This window comes from Chlamydomonas reinhardtii, chromosome 17, assembly GCF_000002595.2.
Source record: "Chlamydomonas reinhardtii strain CC-503 cw92 mt+ chromosome 17, whole genome shotgun sequence".
Lineage (NCBI taxonomy): Eukaryota > Viridiplantae > Chlorophyta > Chlorophyceae > Chlamydomonadales > Chlamydomonadaceae > Chlamydomonas > Chlamydomonas reinhardtii.
In genome coordinates, this window is record NC_057020.1 from 691,685 (window position 1) to 707,413 (window position 15,729).

Genomic DNA, 15,729 nt, shown 5'->3' on the forward strand with positions numbered 1-15,729 from the left:
TGCATCACCACTGCTTTATGCGATTCCCAGATAGAACTCCCGAGCAGCTGTCCGCTCTAGACCCCCAGCCGTCGCCAGGGCCCAGCCTTGCCCAGCCCACCCAGAGAGCCTACACACACCGCCTATGTGCAGATATCGTACTTCCACGCTCGCAACGTCTTGTTGGGTCTGAGTCAATGTCCCAGTCTTTGAGCTGGCTTGGATGCCGTGCAAAAAAAGTGATGCGGTTTGTGTCAAGCCCTCAGAGACAGACCTAGTCGCAATAATAGTGTTTCCCATCCACAGAAACCTGAGTGTGCGTGAGCGCCCTACCCCAGCCATCAAGACCCAACCCGCCCTCAAGGCCCACGGATCATGTCACCGGTTCGTATCTTGGCGCCCCCCGTTATTATGTTATGGCCGTGTCCTGCAACTGCCATCCGTGTCCCTGTTGTCCCCTGTGAAACAGGAACCGCGACCTGAATGCTGCGGCAAACATAACCGTTGACATAGGGAGGTGGCGGTAAGTGTTACCCCGTCTCAGCGCAAGCCCCAATACACCGTCCTAAGTGGTCGTCTGTCCTAGGCGCAAACTCAACACATTGCTTCGGCGTGTGGGGACGCGGCGAGGGCGAGAGCCATGGATGGCCCTACACCCTGGGGGCATGTCGCACCCGTGGAGGGCACTGTATCTTGGCGTGTTACAAATCGAGTGCGAACCACTTTCGCTCATCGAGGTCGGTTTTACTGATGCGTGTTTTAAAGCACGTTCGAATCCGCCATTTACGCCATCCAGCCAGAAACCATACATCACAGGTCACGGCGTCGCCAACAACACGCGCGCCAAGGCGCCCTAGAGGCAGCCCTAGAGAATGCAGGGCCTGCAGGCGCAGGTGGCGGCGTTGGTTGCGCAGACGCCTATGGGTGACCCCAGCACATAAAACCCCAACCAAACATTTCACATCATTCCCATATACCCTTTGTAGTTTGCAAACACAGACATCCACTCGTCCCGGCCAGTGCTCACCACTTAACGTATGTAAACGCAGGCACGGGCACGGGGCGAGCAGACACGTCACCACGCACAACTAGCAACTAACTATGCCACCTCCCCGCAAGCATGCGTGCTCGTGCGCCATTCCGCACTGAACAGCCGCACGCGCCAAAATGGGGTGTTGCCCGCACGACGGGCTTCATACAAAGTGTGACACAGCGCAATGTCATCATTTGTCAAACTGGCGGCACCATTTGGTGATTAGCAGCCGCACAAACCACACGAGTGTCTCTACCTCTCGCAGTCACCTCATCACGAAGGCCTGGAAAGTGGCACAAGCACCATGAGTGTGCACCATGGCGTGCGTGCACGGGGCACGCACACATATACACATTGCACATGCTTTTGCCCAAGACAACCCAACGGTACCCAATACCATACATGCCACTGCATGTGACAAACAACCGCAACCCAGGCCAAACACTCCTGCGGCCCTCTTAACGAGCTTTATACATCCACCTCCACGCAAATCATCTTCGCGCTGTCGAAGTCCCTTGCACTTCCCGAGCCTCAAACCGAGGTAGGCACGACACCCAGCATGGCGCCGCCGCTACCGAGCTGTCACCGAATGGGTTGTTATCGAAGCGCCTTAATACAGCATGTGTTAGACGAAGTAGTTATTGTCCGAAACGATCATCAGAGGCCTAGGCCGTCAGCATGGCATTACTGACACAGCCATGGAAGGCAAACCCGCTGCTCCAGAGCTGCTTTAGTTAGCTGCTTACAGGAAAGCGACGGGGCGCACGCCGGGCAGGGAGATGCCCAGCTCAATCTTGTACAGAAACACAAAGGCGGCGTAGATGGCGCTGGAGCCGCAGAAGAAGCCAAAGTAGCCGGCGGCCTGCTCGCAGCGGGGGTCCCACACGCCGCCGGACAGCAGCGCAAAGGTGATGACCAGGGTGCTGTGGAGGGAGGGAGGAAGAGGGAAGAGCGATGTCACGTAGGTTCTTGCTGCTGGTGGTTTGGTTGCGCTGGCGGAAAAGGATGGGTGGAAAACGCGGCGAGCTACCGGCGGACTACACGGCTGGCGGCATATGCATGTGCATCGTGTGGCGCGCAGCCCCAACACACGCACTGTGACCCAGCACCTGCGAACCCTCGGCCCGAGGAGTCCACTGAACACCCGCTCCGCGCCCCGCACGCCCAGCCGCACCCACCTGAAGATGGTCATCAGGCAGCCGTTCTTGCGGCAGGTCACGATGAAGAAGCCGAAGGTCAGGACGGCCCACAGACCGCACCACAGGGACTTGCCGCTCTGGACGCCGGCGTACAGGGCCTTGTTGGTCCAGGTCAGGTACTCGAGCAGGAACCAGCCCATCCAGAAGGCGCCGTAGGAGGCAAAGGCAGTGCCGCCAAAGGTGTTGCCCTTGATCAGCTGTAATGAGGGAGGATGGGGAAGCGAGGGGCCGCAGGGAGGGCAGGGTGTTATTGGTAACGCCGCCGTACAGTCAGCGCAACAGCCGCGCACCCGGGGCCTGTGCCAACCGCGCTCCAGACCCCCGCACCAAGAGGCAGTGTTGCAACGGTGTGAGCAAGCGGCTTACCTCGAGAACGCCGGCGACGAACTGGCCCAGGCCACCGTAGAACATCGCGTAGCAGAAGACCGTGGGCAGGAAGCCCTTGGTGGTCCACTCGGTGGTGATGAACATCAGCATGCTGCAGAGATATCGAGATGAAATCAACATATTCAGAAACATGGCCCAGAAACATTTGAACAGGGGCCTGTTTGCGGTACGTGTGGACGCGCAATTACGTTACCACCCTTTTCGCCGCTCCAAGCCGACTCACCAAGTGGTCATCCCGAAGCAGAGCAGGCCGAACGGACCAGGGTCGCCGCGCACCCACTCGTCCTTAATCGGGGCCATAGCCACGAGCTGGGCCTTGGTCTTGGCGCCATCGGAGGACTGGCTCTCGACGTCCATAGCGAAGGGCTCGGCGACAGGCGACATTGTTATGCCTTGGTATGAGATAGAGCTTGGCAAACAAGACAAGGGCAAACGCCGCTTCGTGTCACAGTGGGCAGCGACGAGCGAGTACACTGTGATAAAAGCCTTATGCGAGCGCAAGCGTTATATGGACAGATGGGCCATCTTGTCAGCAAGAAACGGTGCGATCGTGGATCGCGGGGTCAAGAAGTAAAGGTAAACTGGTTGCGTTGAGTGGCTTACGCTTACGGCCGGTTTGTCATGGCCGGTTTTTCTACACACAATGGTCGCATTCAGCTTAGCATAACATACTACGTAAGTTTCTTGTTTTTGCTCTGCTGCGCGCGGGCGAGCCGTTCGGCGACCCCCGTCGGACTCGGGGCTGCCTTTTGCAGCCTGGAGAAAGTGTTGTTGTCGTCAACCCTGAAGAAGGACACGCATATCCAAGTCATTGACATGCGCAGCTGCAGGCTAACGTATGGCGGTCATTGTGTAACCGAGCGAAGTATGGGGGACGGACACGCGCCACGCTTTCCCGCCCAGTCCCGCCTGCCCTCGCCTGCCCCCGCCAGCGTCGTGTCGGCCTCTCGCGCACCTTTTCCCCGTCCAAGCAAGATATCCCTGTCCGCTGCACTGTATGTGACTGGGGTCACTCGAATCGGACGCGGTGACCGGTGCGTGAATGCACCCTGCTGGCGGCAGGCGGCCCCGTGCAATGAGCCAATGACCCAGAGCATACCCGCTGCCATGCACAGCAGCCCTCATGCCTCGCCCCCCACCCGTCGGACCAAACCTTAGGGTCCCGACGCCACACACACGAACATGCGGGGGGCGCCAAACCCAGCCACACCCCTGAGGCTGCAGCAACGGACCCTCCCTTCGTGCATTGTCAACCTACGAACAAGAGCCTGCTGGAGAAAGCACGCAGTAAAAGCGTGGTGGGCAGGGGAGGGGACCCTGGTTACCCTGGTGGTGGTCCTCGAGATGATTACAGCACCGTAACTAGGGCTTCGCGTTCCCACCATCAGTCCACACCCGTGGTACTGGACCACACGGTGGCAAACCACGCACCACCAGGAATAACACATGGTAGCATCAGTCCGGCCCAGTTCCCAGCCACTGTCAAGCGCTCGACTGTCAACAACAGGTCAACAGCGTCCTCAGCGCTTCGCGTTCCTCCGGACAGCAGTGTGCAGTTGTGGCTACCTTACTTGATTATTGTCACCTCGCACACTGCCCTTCATTCCCCTTGCCTCCCCAAGCCCCTGCCGCTCACCACGCTGCACCGCCCCATGCCATCCCTCCCTCCCGCCGCATGCCACGTTTCCTTCATTTTTAGGACGACGAGGGGGAAGAGCAAATATCGCAGGCGCACCAAATCAGAACGCCCTGCCGTCAGTCCGTGGTACTCTTAACACTGAGCACAACACACCGGGTGGAGCTACCGGTAATTGCTCACCCTCCTCTGCCTGCCCACCCACTAACAAGCACCTTACGGGAGGCCCCGCATTTCCGTGCCGTCTCCATGGTCTACGTGATAAAGATGCGCTCGCCCAGGTGCTCCGCCAGCTCCTGGAGGCAGGCGAGCACGGCCTCCACGTCCGGCTTCACGGGGTCGCCGTCCGGGTATTCCTTGTCAATCAGCTCGCGCAGGAGCTCGCTGGTGACGGCCTGCTGGCCGCCCCCAGGTTTGGTGCGAGCCGCCAGCGGGCGCCGCACGCATGTGGCCAGCTCCTTCAAGGACTCAAGCCCACCTGCAAGCCCCGGGTGCCGATGCACGACCCGGTGAAAGGCTGCCCGGTCGACACCCTGGTCCCTGCCGCTGGCAAGGCGGCTGAATGTCACGTGGACGAGGTCCTGGGGCTTCAAGCCGGGCATGACGCAACGCGCCAGCTTGTGCTCTGTCTGCGAGGCAATCTCCCGAAGAAGCGAAGTGCCAGGGTCCTGCTGCAGCTCCTGCTGCAGCTCTGCGAGCTGTGCCTCCACGTTGGATAGCCTGTCCATAAAGCTTTGAGGGCGTTGCATAGCAGCTCCTCGGCCTCCTTAGCGTCGCGATAGTTATATCAGCTCCCGGGTCCCGGCGCCAACGAAGCTAAGAAGCCGCACAGACGCTCGCAGTTTTCCGCAAGCTGTTAAAGGATTTGCCTGTGACCTAGTCCTTCGGGCGGCTCGTGTATCAATGTATGTGGGGCGCGTGTGTTCTGAAGAGTCATCTGGCTAGAAAAGCAACGGGAGCGGTTGTGGGCTTGCAAGTCTTTAATGGTGGGCCATGTAAATTACCCTTTGGATTTTCGGGGTGTGCCCCATTGGCCACTCCCCACTAACCCCGCCCCTGATGCCGCTGGAGTCCGCCTGCTGTGGGGGTGGGGCCGGCTGGGGTCCCATCCAGCCCGCACCGAGTCGTCCTCTCCCACTACACGGTGTATCCGCGCGCCCACTGCATTGCTTGCCTGTGGCTCTGGTCTGGTCGTCCGATCGAGCTGGGCGTGGTGGTTGATGGGGTCGCATGCAGGGGCCTCGCAGCATTTCACAACGCATGCCGTTCCGTGCCGACTGTCAAAGTCACTGTCCCGCCGACCGGGGGCCGGGGGCATCCAGGTCGTGCTCGTTACAAGAGGATCCGGGTCGGACGCAGTGCAAGAACCAAGAGCCAGTGGCGTGGAGTGCGTGCGGTCACCTTGCTCGTCTTGCCTCGCTCGCTGCTCCCCTCACGGCGCCCCTTGCCTCGCTCATCCCTTAGCAGGACATCCTTCGCAAAATTCCCTATCAGACTGGAGCTCTGTCCAGTTACGCCGTGGCCCCACACGGCGCGCCAACTGACGTCAGGCAATCCCTCTCCTCCGTCCGCCCCGTGCATGCGCCTGCAGCCGCGGGTTCAACCAGGCGCGCCCTGCTGGCCGCCACTAGGCGCCGGAGCCACACCGCCGCCCTGCGCCCTGCTGCTCCCCAACTCCGTGAGCTCCGCTCCATGCGCCGCACCCGCACCCGCACCCGCACCCGCACCCGCACCCGCACCCGCACCCGCACCCTCATTCGCACCCGCACCCGCATCCGCATCCTCGCCCGCGCCGGAGCTCATGCCCGCACCTGTTCTGTGCCCACGTCCACCCACCGCGTCTCCTGTTCCTTGGCGCTCCACGCCCATCTGCTTCTGCTTCTGCTGCCGCTGCTGCCCCGCCCCACCGACACCACCACCCACACCCGCCGCCTCCGCCCGCACACCGCCTGCCGCCGCGCCCGCTCCTCGCGGCCGCGCCGCCACCTCCGCCTCTAGCCCTGCGCCCACCTGGCCCGGCCCCGCCTCCCCCACCGCCCCCGCCCCCGGCCCCGCCCGCGCCTCCCCCACCTCCCCCACCTCCTCCAGCTCCATCTGCCTCAGCCGCTCGCCGTGCAGCCGGTACGCCGCCGCCACCGCCGCCGACGTGAAGCCGTGCCGCCGCAGCGCGCCGCCGCCCCAGCGCCGCACAAGCAGCTCGTGCACCAGCGCCGGGCCGCCCGCCCAGCGGTCCTCGTGCGCCGCCGCCACCAGCGCCGTCACCGCCGCCTGCAGGCGGTCGTGTGTGGGGTCGGCCAGGAAGAGCAAGAGGTCGCGCGCGTCCCGGACCTGTGCGCGTGTGCGTGCAGGTGTGTTAAAAGTGACGCGAAAGCCCGCCCAACGACAGCGCCGGTGTGTGTGTGTGAGATGTGTGTGTGTGTGTGTGGAGGGAGGAGGGTTGTTAGCGAGCACAAGGCGCAGGGTGTGCATGGTGTGTGTGTGTGTGTGTGTGTGTGTGTGTGTGTGTGTGTGTGTGTGTGTGTGTGTGTGTGTGTGTGTGTGTGTGTGTGTGTGGGTGCAAAAGCACAAGGAATAGGGTCGACATGCTCTCGACCGACCAGCCCTGCCCCCAGCCCCTCACTCACATTGTTGCGCCAGCGCTGCTGCAGCGGCAGCGCCACCACGTTGGGCGACACAATGTCATCGGCGCCGTAGGGCCCCAGGCGCTGGCCCAGCCGCGCGCCGCGCAGCAGCAGGCGGTAGCAGTACCAGGGGTGCGACGGCACGTCGGCGCCGGTGAAGGACTCGCCGCCTATGGTTGCGATGAAGCAGTCCTTGGCGGGCCGGCCCAGCACACGGCGCAGCTCGGGCCCTACCTGGACAGGGAGGGGGGGGGAGAAGGGCGAGGGAAGGGAAGGATGGGGGAGGAGGAGAGGGTAAAGGAGAGGGAGAGGGGAGGACAGGGAAAGGGCCGTTTGAGAACCTGCCAGTAGACACGGACTAGTATTGCGGTGCTCAGGCACTATACGACATAACAACGTACACAGCAGTCGTGCGGTAGCAAGGGGCAAACCCGCCGCCACGGGCCCACGGCCACATAAGCCCGGCAGCGCCCCAAACCCGTTGCAGTGTAACCTCACGCCGTCACCCCCTGCATCCTGCAGCCCCCAGCACGGCACGGTGCCCTTTGAAGGTTGCCTGCTATCTCCCACCTTGCTGACGTAATTCGCCGCGTCGATGGGCTCGTCAAATTCATAAAGGTATGCCGTCTGGCCGCGAACGGGCTGGTACAGGCAGAACCACGTCTCCCGGCTGGGCATCTGGTCGGCCTGGCTGCGTCGCGCTGGGCGCTCCTGCTCGCCCTTCCGCGAGCCCGATAGGCCCCTTGTCGCACAAGTGTTATGTGATGCACATGAGGCTTGCAGGCGAGAGGGAAGCACAGCGAGCAGCTGGAACGGTTGCGCTCCGGTCGCGTGCAGTTGGCGCACACAGTCGCGACCACAGTAAGCGAGGAGGCCAGCCAGCATTTTGTCTCGGGCTTAAGGATAGTTTCGATTGCTAGTACGCCTGGTTTGTCTGCAGTGGACCAGCAAGGATGGACGACCCGGAATTCATGTACGCAGCTCAAGCTGCACCTGGCCATTAGCGTTGGATACATATCTCACTGGAGCCACTTGTGCCAATGCTATAGATATCAAATGTCACGGCTGCTGTTTGCCGGAGCTAGCTTTGAGTTCGCGCGCGTTTCGCGCTCATGCCCTAGCACCAAACGGACAGTTTCAACTCAAGTAGTGCATAGACCAAGACCGCGAACACGTCGGAACTTGGGCGGGACCCCGTATGAACTCTCGGGCGCAGAAAATGGCGACCCTAGCCCTTCCGACCGTCCTGCGGACGGGCCCGACGGCCTTTCAAACGGCCTTACGGCAAACAATATCGCTGCCAATGCCGCGGGCGAGCGCAATGCTGCGAGATCAGTGCGCAACGACAGTCGCTATTCGGCCGCGACGCTGGCACAGAGTTCCACCGTTGACACGACTGCCGCGAGCGGTCCCCTCGTAATGCCCAACGCTGACGCCGACAGCAACGGCATCGCGGCGCCGCGAGACTTGAATGGCATGGGGGCGCGGCCACCTGCTCCCGCTTCCACGCAACACAACACTACTGACAGTGACGCAGGTGATGGCGTCACGCACGTCCTGGCAGCAGCAGCTGGGCCGCTGGCGGGGCCCGTGTACGGTGGAACCTTGTTTCCCCCGCCCGCTGCTACTGCCGCTACTGCAACTGCCACGGGTGGACGCCAGTCATCGCGCGCGCAGGACGCCGCTGAGCCTCTGAGCCCTCAGGGGCCGCAGCAGCCCCAAGCGCGGCGGCGCCGAGGCGCACGCACGCAGCCGTTACAGCGGGAGCAGCCGCCGTCCTCACCGCCGCACGGGGAGGTGCAGTCGCCAGGCGGCGGCGGCGGCAGCGGGGTGGCGGCGGAGCTTGGGCCGCTGCCGCACCCACAGCCGCCGCCACCGCGCCCGCCGCCCACGGGTGCGGGCTCGAAGCCTTGGCCGTTGGGCGCTTGGAGCCGCGGCGGTGGCGACAACGGTGACGGCGGCGGTGGCGCCGACAACGGTGGCGGCGGCGGCGTGCTGTTGGATGCCGCATCGGGGCAGGTGGCGGCCGCTGGCGTTGCAGGCAGCGCGGCGGCGGGCACACAGGGTGGTGCCGGCGGGGTCGCAGCGGGCGATATTGGCACAGGGGCTGACACGGCGGCTGCGGCGGTGCTGGCCACCGAGCCGAGGCAAGAGCCGGGCGTGTCGGCTGGCGGCGGTGGCGGTGGCGGTGGCGGTGCTGATAATGGAGCACACACCAGAGGCGCCGAGCCGCTCGGGACCGCGCAAGGCGCGGTGGGGGCAGCCCCAGCAGCGGCAGCAGCAGCAGCAGCACCGCCGCCGCCGGCCAGGGCAAAGCGGAGGCCGCGTGGGACATGGAGCAGGACGGGGGCTGTAGCAGACGAGCCCGTCACGGCGGCACTGGCGGGAATGTCAGACACGTCAGCAGCAGCACCAGCACCAGCCGTAGCACCAGCGGAGCAACCGGTACTGCCCTTGCCTGTGTCCCAGCTGCGGCCGCCCGAGGCCGCGGCACAACAGCAACAGCCGCCACCGCCACCGCCACCATCGCCGCAGGCGCAGCAAGAAAGCGGCTCGAGCTTATCCGGTGCTGAGGCGCTGGAAACACACACGACGCAGGACACGGACGGCGGCTCATCCAGTGCTGAGGCGGTGGGCGCGCAAATGACGCAGGACGTCGGCGGCTCGGCGGCTTCACTGTTGTCGTCCACGGAGCCGCCGCCGCCGCCACCGCCGCCGCCATCGCCGCCGCCGCCGCCGCCACCGTCGCCGCCGCCGCCAGGAGTGCCCAAGCAGCGTAAAACTGCCAGGGGGCGGAAGACCGGCACGCAGGCTGTGGAGGATGTGCCGGCGATGCCCGCCGCCGAGGCAGCCCTTGAAGCAGCGGCAGGAGGGCCCAAGCAGCGTAAAAGTGCCAGGGGGCGAAAGAGCGGCACGCAGGCTGTGGAGGACGTGCCGGCGACGCCCGCCGCCGAGGAGGCCCTTGAAGCAGCGGCAGCGGTACCCCCGCCGCCACCGCTGCCGCCGCCGCTGCCAGTGCCCCGCACGTCGGAGCTCCGCACGCCTGGCGCCTTCCTGAGCTGCTATGACCCACTGGTAGAGGTGGTGCGGGCGGAGCAGGCGGCGAAGCGGAAGCCGCGGCGCCGGCGGAGCGCCACCGCCTCTGCGCCCTTGCAGGACCCGGCGGCGGACCCGGAGACGGACGGTGCGGGGGCTGCTGCGCAGGCAGGAGGCGGGCAGCAGCCGCAGCCGGGGCAGGCGCCGGGGCAGGCGCAGCCAAGGGAGGGGTCTGCAGGCGTCCCGGCGAGCGGCAAAGCCACCCGACTGCTCAGGCGCTTCACCGAGTTTGAGCAGCAGCAGCAGGGGCCGCAGCAGCAGCAGACGGGAGCGACGGACGCGGGCACGGGATTCCGCCGTGCAGGCGATGGCGCTGGAGGAGACGGCAGCAGTAGCAGCGGCAGCAGCAGTGGCAGTAGCAGCAACAACCATTGGGAGGAGTACCTCGCGACGCTGTCCACCGCAGACGACACGCAGCAGCCGGACGGCGCTGCTACAGCCTGGGCGGCTTGGGCCGGCGGCAGTAGCAGCGGCAGTAGCAGCGGCAACAAGGAGCGGGGGGAGGAGCCGTGGTTGGATCGCACGGAGCCGCTGCCACGTGAGTTGCGGCACGCCTTCTGGCTGGAGCTGACTCAGCCCGACCACTTCCAACACCGCCACTTCCACGCTAGCGGCGGCAGTAGCAGCGGCGTCGGCAGGAGCCACAGCGGCGCTGCCAGTAGCAGTAGCAGTAGCACTGGCGATTCACCGCCACTAGATTTTACAGCCGACAACGCTGGCGGAGCCGCTTCTATCGGCGACCGTGGCGGCTTGCCGGCTGACGAGCAGGAGGCGGCGCTGGCCGCCGCCACGGCTGTCGCCGCCGCAACCACCAGCCGCTTCTTTCGCACGGCGGACGGCGGGCTGCTGCGGCCAGGATGCGACGCGCTGCCTGTGATCATCGGTGTACGGCAGCCGCAGCCGTACGGCCCAGCCGAGGTGTACGAGCTGCCTGATCTGGGCCTGGGCCCCATGGACGAGCAGACGTGGCAGGCCTGGGGCGACCTGCCGTACAGCAACCGCCCGCAGCCCCTAGTCGAGATCGCGCCGGCGGCGGCGGCGGCGGCGCCTGGTGGTGCGGGCGGCGGCGGCGCGGCTGGGGGCCCGGGGTTTGAGCTGTGCCCGGAGGAGATGCGTGGCGCGGGCGGTTGGCGGACGTATGAGGTGCTGGTGGGTCCCGGCTACAGCCACGACCCCACCGGGTGAGCGGGGGCTTGGGGCTGGGTTGGGTGTGTGGTGCCTGGGCGGGGGCGGGGCGGGGGAGGGGGCGGGGGCGGGGGCGGGACTGGGGATGGGCGGCGCGGGGCAGGGTGCGGCGGGGCTGTTGGGGAGGATGAAACTTGCCAATAAGCTTCGTTGCTGACGGAACCTCTGGAGACGCGACACCTCCCTAACTTCCTGCGCCCTGTCCTCCACCTCTCCTCCCCGACCCTTGGAACGCACACGCAGCACGCTGCACCCGCTCATCCTGCGCTGCAACGGCCGCGTGTGTGTCAACGCGCGGCACGTGTGGGACCTCCTCGAGTTCGTCGCCGACCCCTCCCGCGACGCCGTGCGCTCTCACCTCACCAACATCGCGCTGCTGCAGCGCCGCGCCGCCGGCAGTAGCAGCCCCGCCGGCGGTAGCAGCAGCGCGGCAGGCAGGAGCAGCGCCGGCGGCAGCAGCAGCCCCGCCGGCGGATGCAGGGGCGCGGCGGAGGGCAGGGCGGACGGAGGCTTGAGTGATGTTGAGGACTGGGCGCATGCAGAGTGGGAGGCAGGCGCCACAGCTACTGCCGCAGCCAGCGGCGGCAGTAGCAATGTCGGCAGCGGCAGTGACGGCGGCCACAAGGTACATGGCGGCAGGCGGCGCGGTGTGGGCTCCAGCGGCGGCACGGTGACGGGGTCGGGGGAGCTGCTGTCGCCGCTGTTTTGCCACTGGCTGCTGCTGCGGCGCTGGGGGGCGCGGGGGCTGGCACACGTGCGGTGGGGCCCGGGCGACACGCTGAGCCACGTGCAGGCGGTGCGCAGGAACCCTGCCTATGAGCTCAGTCGCTCCGTGTCGGCGCCGGCATGGATGGCGGTGGCGCGCGCGGCGGCGGAGGCGCGCTTGGACGCCGCCCCCCTGCCGCCGCCGCCGCCGCCGCCGCCATCTAGTGGCGGTGCTCCCCGTGCGGGTGCGGAGGATGGTGGCGATGCTGGCAGTGCTGGTGGTGGCGGTAGTGGGTTGTGGCGCTAGGCCCCTCGTGTGAATGAATGTGCATGGGGGCAGGGATTTGGCGTGCTGCGTGCGAGGGAGCAGGTAGGCAGGTAGCAGCCAGGGCCAGTGTTGACGCTTGCATTCCCGGTGTAAATTAGCGCGCGCAGTACATTTAAGGAGATTAGCGGGCCTAGGTCCGTGATGTGAGGAGCTAGATAGATAGGTTGATCCGGTCTTAGCGCTAGCCCTCTTAGTCTCTTACACCGTCCTGAGTGGTCGTCTGTTCTAAACGCAAACTCCACAAATTACTTTGGCGTGTGGGGATGCGGCGTTGGCGAGAGCCACGGATGGCCCCTTATACCGTGGGGGCATGTCGCACCCGTGGAGGGCACTGTACAGTTGTGACGTGACAAAGACACGCGCATGCAATGCACATGCCGCGCGATTGCAAGAGCACGCCGGGGGCAGAGGTCCCCTGGCGCTCGGCGCAGGAGCCCCGGCCCCTCGTCTGGGGTATGCAAGCTAAGGTGGAACCTGACAGCCGTGACCGCCTTGCGGGGAGGAGCATGGGGGAGGAGGCACACAATACGTAGCCGTGGGGGGGGTGACAGCTGGGCCACATGCGCGACTGTGCGTACGGCATACACACATGACACAGGCACGCAGGCAACAACGGCGACGGCGTCAGCAGCTCACCGTGCGGGCCCCACGCGCGACCCATTGATCGGCCATTTGGCCCTGAGGGCTGAGGCACACGTAATTGCTGCATCCCCACTTGAACCGCCCACAGTTCGTCACTGCGGGACACACGAGCCCCTGCCACACATGGCTAGTCCCGTTGCCCGTGCACTGCTAAGCTGACCCAGTTTAGCGCCCTTTGTAAAAGCGAACCAGACCACGCCCGGATGGCTCCACCCCCGGCAAGCAGAGAACGCGCCATTTCCATAGTTGGGGGTTACATGAAGCTGCTGCATTTGCAGCTAGCCGTGACCCAATTCATCGCTTGATTTAATCTTCTCTGCGGCAGTAGACACGCGGGTACCCAGTCGCCTCCAGCAGCCCCGCTTGCTAGCGGGGCGCCGCACTCAGCCACACCAGAGCCATACATACCCGTGTCCTTGCCACACACACACGCTACCCAGGAGCAGTCGCTCCGTTATTATAATCACCTGCCTACGGTATGTGTGCCTCAATCAGTCCCATCCTCAACCAATCCTCACGTGCCCCACTCATGTATGGCATTTGGCAATGCATGACGTCCTAAGGCCTAACGGTCAACCTGCCTCTACGGCCCTACCTCAGTCACCCCCGCCATACATGCTTCGCATCCTGCTGCAGCCACTCTTGACTCTTCAAGCCGCGTGTCAAAACGTCAAAAATCACGGAGCGCGGCGGCTTGCACCACCACCCACTCCTGCCCCGTATATGTGCGGGCAAAACAATGCGTCAAGGCGCGAGTCAAGGTGTTCAATACCGGTACTGTGTGGAAGTCATTCATCTACCTACGGAGTCAAATCAGCGCAGGAGTCGTGCGTGCCTAGCCTGTCCAGCGTAGCTATGCCCCTCCGTTGCGTGATAAAGTAACAATGTTGTCCTATGAGTCACGAGTCATGTTGGTGCCACTGCGCCATCGCCCGCCTCTAGCTCCAAGCAGGCGCCAGGCAGCGGACGCTGACACGAATGGTACGTGCGGCGTGTGTGTGCCGCTTACTGGTGCTTGCCGTACTCGCAGGTGTGCAGGCGCTCCTCCTGAAGGGGGAGGGAAGGGGCGGGGAGCACAGGGGGGGCGGAGGCGTCAATGACTTGGGAGTAAACAGGCACGTGTGGCGCGGCCAGGTGCGGCTCCGAAGGACACGCACGTGCGGTTGCAGGCCGTTCCGAGCAGCAGCCCAGCAGCGACCCCTGGCCATCGCATCCATCTTTCGCGACCCCACCTTACCCCACATCAGCCACCGCACCACTGGTCACACGCACAAGCCGCACACACGGATGCGCCGTATCTCTTTCCAATCCCTGTTTCCCTCTCCTCACCTGGTGCGTGAGGATGGTGCAGTCGGAGCGGGGGTAGGCGGAGCACATGAGGATGAAGCCGGCCTTGACCTGATCGGGGTCCAGGATGTGCTGACCCTTGAGCTCCACCTGGCCCTCCTGCACACGGCCCGCGCACGTGCCGCAGGTGCCTGGGGGTTGGGGAGGAGAGGAGGGGCGGGGAGGGTCAGGATGTGGGTCGGAAGGGAGTAAGGGGCACTGGTGCACTTGCAGCGGGGCTGCCCAACAACCGTGTGTGCCACGCTTCTGCGTATGTGTGCCGAACACACGAACTCTCACCAGTGCGGCACAGGTAGGGCAGGTCCACATCGTAGCGCTCCACGGCGTCGAACAGCGCCTCGTCGGGGCCGACCTCCATAGTCTTCGTCTTGCCCGAGGGCATGCGCAGCGTCACCTGAAAGGCCTGCACCTGCACGGCAGGGCGGGAACGCGATAGGCGAAGGATTATGTCAGGAATTGATGCAAGCTGAACGCGTCACAGCGCTCACTGCGCGCTTTTACTGCACGTAAAAAGGCGACCGGCGCCGCTTTATGCTTGCATGGTTTGGCAGCTTGCCACTAAGAGCCCTCACAGACCGCGCCCAATCAATTGCACATCGAGACATCATAGTGGATACCAGCGAAATAGCCCCGGAGCCTCACAGCGACCAAAGCGAAAACCCTGGCTTGCGGCGACTTGATTGCTCAACCTGAACGCGATACCGGTCGGTGCGCACCTTGACGGTAGCGCGAGAGGCGCGAGCAGCCTTCACAGGCTTGCAGACCAGCTGGGAGCGCGCGCACAGCATTCTTTCGGAAGAGTCGCGACGGACAGGTCGGGGCAAGGGTTTGGAGGTAAGGCTGTTAGGCAATGCCTGAAACTGCTGTGTAATAAGAACGCTATGAATAAAAGCTTTCAAGCGCCCGGTTTATATGGCGCAGCGATGGCCGATTGGATCCAAGCGGACCCGACCTCAGGTACACTCGCGCGCCACCTGCGGTACCTCCAGTGACACCCCAGTACCGCCAAGCCAATCTCGGCTCCAAGGTGTAGGATTCGCTGATGAAGCTTCGATCCGAGCTCGAAGACGGAACGGCCAACCTTGCAGTAACTCGTTGAGCTCCGCCTCAACTTTGATAACTAGGTTAGCGCCTCGGGTGGTCCTGGTCAACAGATCTCAAGTCATATAAAGAAGTGAACACATTATCTTGCATCAGTTAGCACTGCTGTCCCCCCGCAAAGCGCAGTTCTACCCCGCGCCGGTACACACATGCGCATGTCCATGACCGAGCTTGCGTAACGCTCAGCCGATTCCCAAACCCCGCTGTGGCTGCATAAGGCAAATGAAATAAACCGACAGCCGGCGGAGATCTAGTGTTGCAAGATGGGTTCAAGGGCAGGCAACGCCGTTTGACGTCGTGGGGGGGTTGGGGGTGGGAAGGCTGTGCCTCCGCGCTGTGCCTCGCTTTGCGGGGTACTTCTTGGCGACCTGGCGGAATCCAACACACCCCTGACCGCACCCTGTGCCCGCCTGCAAGCTGAAATTCCTTCCACAACGTGACCTGCAAGACAACGCACGCCTGCTGTGACT

At 64.2% G+C, this 15,729-nt stretch overlaps 5 protein-coding genes across 5 annotated transcripts; 1 reads left to right on the forward strand and 4 right to left on the reverse strand.

The window, feature by feature from the left end:
* Positions 1–668: 668 nt before the first annotated feature.
* CHLRE_17g700750v5 (uncharacterized protein) lies at positions 669–3,402 on the reverse strand. The gene is made up of 4 exons (XM_001691554.2): positions 2,822–3,402; positions 2,578–2,689; positions 2,191–2,408; positions 669–1,935 (listed from the first exon to the last, which is right to left on the reverse strand). Exons 1-4 carry the CDS (start codon positions 2,980–2,982, stop codon positions 1,755–1,757), a joined length of 672 nt encoding a protein of 223 aa, XP_001691606.1. The 5' UTR covers positions 2,983–3,402; the 3' UTR covers positions 669–1,754.
* A 532-nt stretch (positions 3,403–3,934) lies between these two features.
* CHLRE_17g700800v5 (uncharacterized protein) lies at positions 3,935–5,211 on the reverse strand. The gene has a single exon (XM_001691553.2). It carries the CDS (start codon positions 4,981–4,983, stop codon positions 4,489–4,491), a length of 495 nt encoding a protein of 164 aa, XP_001691605.1. The 5' UTR covers positions 4,984–5,211; the 3' UTR covers positions 3,935–4,488.
* A 343-nt stretch (positions 5,212–5,554) lies between these two features.
* Positions 5,555–7,762, reverse strand: CHLRE_17g700850v5 (uncharacterized protein). Its single transcript, XM_001691552.2, has 3 exons — positions 7,426–7,762; positions 6,859–7,089; positions 5,555–6,562 (listed from the first exon to the last, which is right to left on the reverse strand). The coding sequence occupies exons 1-3, from the start codon at positions 7,531–7,533 to the stop codon at positions 5,834–5,836; spliced, it is 1,068 nt and encodes a 355-aa protein (XP_001691604.2). The 5' UTR covers positions 7,534–7,762; the 3' UTR covers positions 5,555–5,833.
* Positions 7,763–7,882: 120 nt separating this feature from the next.
* Positions 7,883–12,644, forward strand: CHLRE_17g700900v5 (uncharacterized protein). The gene is made up of 2 exons (XM_043071910.1): positions 7,883–11,132; positions 11,380–12,644. The coding sequence occupies exons 1-2, from the start codon at positions 8,275–8,277 to the stop codon at positions 12,146–12,148; spliced, it is 3,627 nt and encodes a 1,208-aa protein (XP_042914369.1). The 5' UTR covers positions 7,883–8,274; the 3' UTR covers positions 12,149–12,644.
* A 408-nt stretch (positions 12,645–13,052) lies between these two features.
* On the reverse strand, positions 13,053–15,033 carry CHLRE_17g700950v5 (uncharacterized protein). Its single transcript, XM_001691551.2, has 4 exons — positions 14,875–15,033; positions 14,438–14,567; positions 14,141–14,289; positions 13,053–13,858 (listed from the first exon to the last, which is right to left on the reverse strand). Exons 1-4 carry the CDS (start codon positions 14,944–14,946, stop codon positions 13,817–13,819), a joined length of 393 nt encoding a protein of 130 aa, XP_001691603.1. The 5' UTR covers positions 14,947–15,033; the 3' UTR covers positions 13,053–13,816.
* Positions 15,034–15,729: the final 696 nt, after the last annotated feature.

Excerpts from the sequence above, each read along its gene's own strand:
- CHLRE_17g700800v5 (XM_001691553.2), bottom strand. The coding sequence starts at position 4,983 with ATGCAACGCCCTCAAAGCTTTATGGACAGGCTATCCAACGTGGAGGCA.
- CHLRE_17g700750v5 (XM_001691554.2), bottom strand. The coding sequence starts at position 2,982 with ATGTCGCCTGTCGCCGAGCCCTTCGCTATGGACGTCGAGAGCCAGTCC. Across the intron at positions 2,409-2,577 it reads TCGTCGCCGGCGTTCTCGAG|CTGATCAAGGGCAACACCTT; the intron begins GTAAGCCGCTTG and ends CCCTCATTACAG. Across the intron at positions 1,936-2,190 it reads TGCCTGATGACCATCTTCAG|CACCCTGGTCATCACCTTTG; the intron begins GTGGGTGCGGCT and ends CTCCCTCCACAG.
- CHLRE_17g700850v5 (XM_001691552.2), bottom strand. The coding sequence starts at position 7,533 with ATGCCCAGCCGGGAGACGTGGTTCTGCCTGTACCAGCCCGTTCGCGGC. Across the intron at positions 7,090-7,425 it reads CGGCGAATTACGTCAGCAAG|GTAGGGCCCGAGCTGCGCCG; the intron begins GTGGGAGATAGC and ends CTCCCTGTCCAG. Across the intron at positions 6,563-6,858 it reads AGCAGCGCTGGCGCAACAAT|GTCCGGGACGCGCGCGACCT; the intron begins GTGAGTGAGGGG and ends ACACGCGCACAG.
- CHLRE_17g700900v5 (XM_043071910.1), top strand. The coding sequence starts at position 8,275 with ATGCCCAACGCTGACGCCGACAGCAACGGCATCGCGGCGCCGCGAGAC. Across the intron at positions 11,133-11,379 it reads TACAGCCACGACCCCACCGG|CACGCTGCACCCGCTCATCC; the intron begins GTGAGCGGGGGC and ends ACGCACACGCAG.
- CHLRE_17g700950v5 (XM_001691551.2), bottom strand. The coding sequence starts at position 14,946 with ATGCTGTGCGCGCGCTCCCAGCTGGTCTGCAAGCCTGTGAAGGCTGCT. Across the intron at positions 14,290-14,437 it reads GCCCTACCTGTGCCGCACTG|GCACCTGCGGCACGTGCGCG; the intron begins GTGAGAGTTCGT and ends CCCAACCCCCAG. Across the intron at positions 13,859-14,140 it reads GCACCATCCTCACGCACCAG|GAGGAGCGCCTGCACACCTG; the intron begins GTGAGGAGAGGG and ends CTCCCCCTTCAG.